The 5984-nt window shown below is 37.7% G+C and overlaps 1 protein-coding gene across 1 annotated transcript in view; it reads right to left on the bottom strand.

Annotated features, from left to right (window-relative positions):
* BEND6 (BEN domain containing 6) overlaps positions 1 to 5984 on the bottom strand; it is a 32823-nt gene that overhangs the window by 20079 nt on the left and 6760 nt on the right. Inside the window, exon 2 of the mRNA XM_007945610.2 lies at positions 2811 to 2988. Within this exon, the coding sequence (XP_007943801.1) occupies positions 2811 to 2988 (178 nt within the window). The remainder of the gene's footprint in view (positions 1 to 2810; positions 2989 to 5984) is intronic.

Below are 5984 nucleotides of genomic sequence, written 5' to 3' on the forward strand. Positions count from 1 at the left end.
CCTGATTGGAGTGGGATCCAGAGAGAATAAAATGAGAGAAGTTGATGAGAGTATGTACAGTAAAGTCTTTTATGGGTTTTTCCTAAAAGGGAAGGAGAGAAATAAGGTGGAAGGCTGAGAAGCTAATAGGTTGAAATAGAGTAATTTTTTAAAATAGAAAAGTAGTATATTTGATAGTAATGGGAATGATTCATTAGAGAAGAAAATTGGTCATGCAGGGAATGGGGAAGAATTGTTGAGGCAATATACTTAACTAAGCAAAAAGGGATGGAATCTGCTGCATAAGTGGAGAGAGTCTGGCTAGGAACAGGGATGAGTAGAAGGAAAGTACAGCATACAAACATAGGTGCAAAAAAATAAGTTTCTTCTTATCCTTCAATTTCTCAGTGAAGTATGGCGTAAAGTCATCAAAACCAGTGAGGATAAGGGAGGAGTACTGGGGAGGGCACAGAGAGGAGAAAATGAAATGGCAATCTGGGAGTGTGAGAAAGAGAAAAAATCGTATTTGATCATAGTAAGTGACTTTTCATACACTCCTGAAGCTGATTTGCTACTTTCCATTTACAATTTCATCATCTATAGAAATTGGTCTATGATTATCTTTTTGAGTGTCTGTGCATCAGATTCTGCTGTCAATGAGTGAAAACAGTGACAATAACAACAATAACTACCACTGCTGAGCACTTATCATATGTGAGGCACTGGGTAAATCATCTCTTCTCATTATCTTGTTTAACCCTCTTACCAACAAGGAAATGCTTTATTTTGCTCATTTTATGATAACTCCAGGAAACTGAAACTGGCAGTGAGGGCAACATAAAGTGGCAAGACCAAAGTTGTACAGCTACAAAACAGAGTTGGGATTCAATCCAAGCTCTGTGACTTCAAAACCTGGTTTTAACCAGAAATTCATGTTTGATAAACTTCATCTTAGTCTAAGTATAGGATAGATGATATAAAAACAGGAATTATCTGATTTTGAAAAATCTCAAAAACTTCACTAGGAAAAATCATCAGTTACAAAAATGCACTATCTAAAGGGGGGAAAAAACATAATGGCTTGTTACTGAAATAAGTATTTTATTCCCATTCACATGTGGCCATTTCTATTTACACTATCACACCTCCAATTTAATAAATATTCTTAAGAAAGTATGTGAAGAAAACAGTATGGCGATTGCTTATAAAGCTGGAATTGGAAATAGCATTTGACCCAGCAATCCTATTACTAGGTATATAGCCTAGAGAGGTGAGAGCCAGGATGGGAACAGGTGTGTGCACATCCATGTTCATTGCAGCACTATTTACAGTAGCAAAAAGATGAAAACAACCTATGTGCCCATGAACAGAAGAATGGATAACCAAACTGTGGTGCATACACATAATGGAATACTATGCAACACTAAAGAATAATGTAGATCTGCATAACATGGATGAACTTTGAGGACATTATGCTGAATGAAATAAGTCAATCACAGAAGGACAAATATAGTATTCGTTCATTACTATAAAAAGTCAAGGAAAGGTTTATATATGGAAGGAAACTATCTTTGTTGGTTACCAGGGGTGGGAGGAGAGAGGAGGGAACACTGCAAAAAACAAACAAACAAACAAACAAAAAAATTGCATTGACCCATGTCACTTTAGTTTTTTGTGTATTTTACTGTACATAAATTATATTTCAATAAAATGTATTAAAAAAAAGAATGTATGTGAATCATTACTCTTTCAACTTCACCTATAACCATGTTCTACCTGTCTTCTGTCAGTTCTGCTTTCAAACAAAGTACTGAGGAACTGTCCTCTATTTCCACAGTCACCTCCCTTGGCTGCCATCTTACTCTGGATGATTGTAACACCCCTCAGTATTGCTTTCACGCTTATACATTCTGCACACAGCAGCCAGAGAAATCTTTTTTCAAATGATCTGAGTAGTTACTGTTTTACAACAAAATGCTACTCAAGATAAGGCACGATTGCCAAATACTCAGCTGTACAAAATAGTGCATAGTGCTTAAGTACAATGGAAAACAAACTTAAAAAAAAAAAAAAGCTTAAACACAATGTAGAGACTTACAAAAAGGCATTAAGCTAGGTGGTCTCTAATTTCCTTAGGCTGCTCTTTCTCCTCTATAGGTTCCCAAAGGAATGAGATTATTTTCCTGAAGCCTCCCCACAACACACAAACTAAAATTTAATATATGGATTAATCAGTTTCATTGGTTCCATAATGGATCACAATAAGCCTCATTTCTAGATCTTTCTCTTGTTGTTGTTGTTATGTGCCGTCGAGTCAGCCCTGACTCATAGCGACCCCTCCTTGGGTTTCCGAGGCAGTATCACTACGGAAGTAGGATTGCCCAACCTTCCTTCCGAGGAGTGGCTGGTGGGTTTGAACCGCCAGCCTTCTGGTTAGCAGTCAAGTGCCTTAGCCACTATGCCTAGCAGAGGAGAATAAGGAAAGCACATCATTAGCTTCTTAACTTACTTGCTCTTACATACCTTTTTTCTCTAGACTCTAGCACAGTGAATGACTTATATATTAAATGCTCAATAAATATCTGTTGGATATTATTAAACATTTAGTATTTTATAGGAATATTCTAAAAATTTCTAAGGAATAAACTAAGTGCTTCAAAAGAATGTTACCATATTTAAATTATTCTATCATAGGGTTTTCTTAAAATGTGACTTTTGAGTTTCCTGATGTACAGGTTTTCTTTTTCATTCTTGCCAGCTGATTTGCAATACTTTTTACTCATCACATATCTTCCTTTTCATCTAAAATGTACACATTTATCAAAGTTTACCTTGAAGCATGACCAAAGATTGTCGAAGTCGGCTGTTTTCTTTCCGGATATTTGTTAGTTTTTGTTTCAGGCTTTTTATTTTGGTGCACAATTCCTCCTTTGATAATTCTGCTAAAGGCTCTTCATCTTCACTAGAGCTCTCACCTGGCAGAAAGGCATTTCCCGAAAATGGGTCCCTCTAAAAAAAACAAGGCAAGCAGAACAAAAGAAGCTGCAGAGAGTATTGTTACTGGTTTATCCCAGGTTCTGTATACTGAAGGGACTTAATAAAATTGACAAATGTCTGCTCTGCCAGGTACTACCTGTGCCCAGAGAGAAACCAGGCCCTAATTGATAATTCAGACCAGTTTTTTCTCCCATCATCCAAAAGACTTCTGAATAAGGGAAGAACATCAAAGGTTCATGCTTTTGTGCCTCACGTTCTGCCTAACTTTTAAGTGAGAAATATAAAGTAGAACAATAGTATAACAGAGTAGAATTAACAAGATCACCATTCAAATCTGGGCTCTTTCTCTGATATGCAGTCTGATGTTGAGCAGGATGCTTCACTATCTGAACCTTACTGCTTTCATCTGCAAATACACACACACAGAGTATTTAATCAAATAGGAGAGCTTAGCAAGAGGGCAGGACATAAACCAATATATAAAATGTAGTTGTTTCTATATGCCAGGAACTAACAATTAGTAGTAATAACATAGTATTCATTTATTAAGTCAGGACAGTGGTGACCTGTATGAAGCAATGTGGGGGTGGAGCCTTGAAGGGGGAATGAAGGGAGCTTTTGGGGTGCTGATGATGTTCTATTTCTTGACCTGGTTGTGCTCAGTTTCTGATAATTCATTAAGGTGTATGCTTCTGAGATGTATATTATATTTTAATAAAACATTTATAAAAAAGATACTGAGAAAGTGAATTTTTATAACTTTTTTCAACAATTTCCAGTCCTTAAAACTTAAATGTTTTGCATTTATGTTTAATATCTATTTTGAGGGGAGCTCTGGTAGCACAGTGCCTAAGGCACTTGACTGCTAACCAAGAGGCTGGCGGTTCAAACCCACCAGCCACTCCTTGGAAGGAAGGTTGGGCAATCTACTTCCGTAGTGATACTGCCTCAGAAACCCAAGGAGGGGTCACTGTGAGTCAGGTCCGACTCGACGGCACATAACAACAACAACATCTATTTTGAGAACAGCTGTCATTAGCATCTAACAAAAGATGTGCAAGATCTTTATGTAGAAAGTGAAAATTTTACTGAAAGACATTAAAGAAAATCTAAATTAACGGAGACAGATTCCATGTTTAGAGATAAGAAGCCCTGATTTAAAAAATTTAACTACCATATAACCTAGCAAGTCCACTCCAGGGATCTAATAGAAGTGATATGAATAGACATATGCACACCTATGCTTATTGCAGCACTATTTAAATAGCAAAACCATGGAAGCAACTTTAGAGTCCATCAGTGGATGACTGGATAAGCAAACTGTGGTATATAAAAAAATGGAATACCACTAGCCATAAAGGAAAATGAATTCCTGAAATGTCTTACAATGTAAATGAGCCTGGAGGTTAGCAAAATAAGTCAAGGACAAAAGTCATACATGGTGTGTTCTGAATTTCATGAAATGACAAGGATAGGTAAATATACAGAGACCAATATTCATTGGTGGTTACCAGGGGTGGGGTTGAGGGTGGCGCAGAGGGAAGCACTCCCCAGATGGTACTTTTTTTTTTTTTGGTGATGGGAAAGGTGGCACCATATGTGGGTGAAGTTTGCACAGCTCAACTAATCTACTTTTTGTTAATAAGCTATACACAAAACAAAGGATGAACTGGCAAATACTATATTATATATAAGGAGCTCTGGTGGTATAGTGGTTAAGGCATTTAGCTGCTAACCAAAAGTATGGTAGTTCAAACCCACCAGCCGCTCCATGGAAGAAAGATGATAGTCCACTATTGTGAAAAGCCAAGGAAGGGTTTACACATGGAAGGAAACTTTATTTGCTGGTTACAAGGGGTGGGATAGGTAAGAGACAGGTATTGATTTGAGTGAAAGGAGAGGCAATATACCAAAAGCCAGTGACCAACACAATAACTAATGAAAAAGAAGACACAGAGAGGTGCACAAGAGGCACAGACAATTAAGATAAACACTTTCACATGCATGATAGTATATTATCAGTGATAACAAACATTAACCTATGTGTAGATACTTAGGCAGACAGGCTAAATGATCAGGTTGGTCTAGGCAAAAGGGAATATACCAATGGTTAGCAGTCAAATGTACTGTGCCACCAGAGCTCCTTGTTTATATATAAGTTTGGCAGACGATATTTCTACATATATATTTATATGTGCTATAAGAATGTCAATAGACATGAATAGACATTTCACCAAGGAGGATATTCAGGCGGCCAACAAACATACGAAGAAATGCTCACGATCATTAGCTATTGTTGTTGTTACGTGCCGTCAAGTTGGACCCGACTCATAGCGACCCCTCCTTGGGTTTCCAAGGCAGTATCACTACGGAAGTAGATTACCCCATCTTCCTTCTGAGGAGTGGCTGATGGGTTTGAACCGCCAGCCTTCTGGTTAGCAGTCAAGTGCCGTAGGCACTACACTACCAGAGCTCCCCATTAGCTATTAGAGAGATGCAAATCAAAACAACAATGAGATACCATCTTGCTCCAGCACTAGTAGCAAAGTTCAGCAAGACAGAAAATAACAAATGCTGGTGAGGATGTGGAGAATTTGGGACTCTCATACACTGCTGGTGGGACTGTAAAATGGTACAACCACTGTGGAAAGCAGTAGGGTGATTCCTTAAAAAGTTGGAATTAGAAATGCCATTTGACCCAGCCATTCCATTACTAGGTATATATCCTAAAGAAGTGAGCCATGACAAGAACAGACATATGCACACCCATGTTCATCGCAGCACTATTTACAACAGCCAAAAGATGGAAACAACCTAGGTGTCCATCAATTGAAGAATGGATAACCAAATTATGGTACATACACACAATGGAATACTATGCAGCCCTAAAGAATAACCTAGAATCTGCAAAACACTGCATAATGTGGATGAACTTGGAGGACATTATGCTGAGTGAAATAAGTCAATCACAGAAGGACAAATATTGTATTAGTCCATTATTGTAAAAG

Source organism: Orycteropus afer, unplaced genomic scaffold (genome assembly GCF_000298275.1).
Source record: "Orycteropus afer afer isolate SDZICR_OR568_19922 unplaced genomic scaffold, OryAfe1.0 scaffold00140, whole genome shotgun sequence".
Taxonomy (NCBI): domain Eukaryota; kingdom Metazoa; phylum Chordata; class Mammalia; order Tubulidentata; family Orycteropodidae; genus Orycteropus; species Orycteropus afer.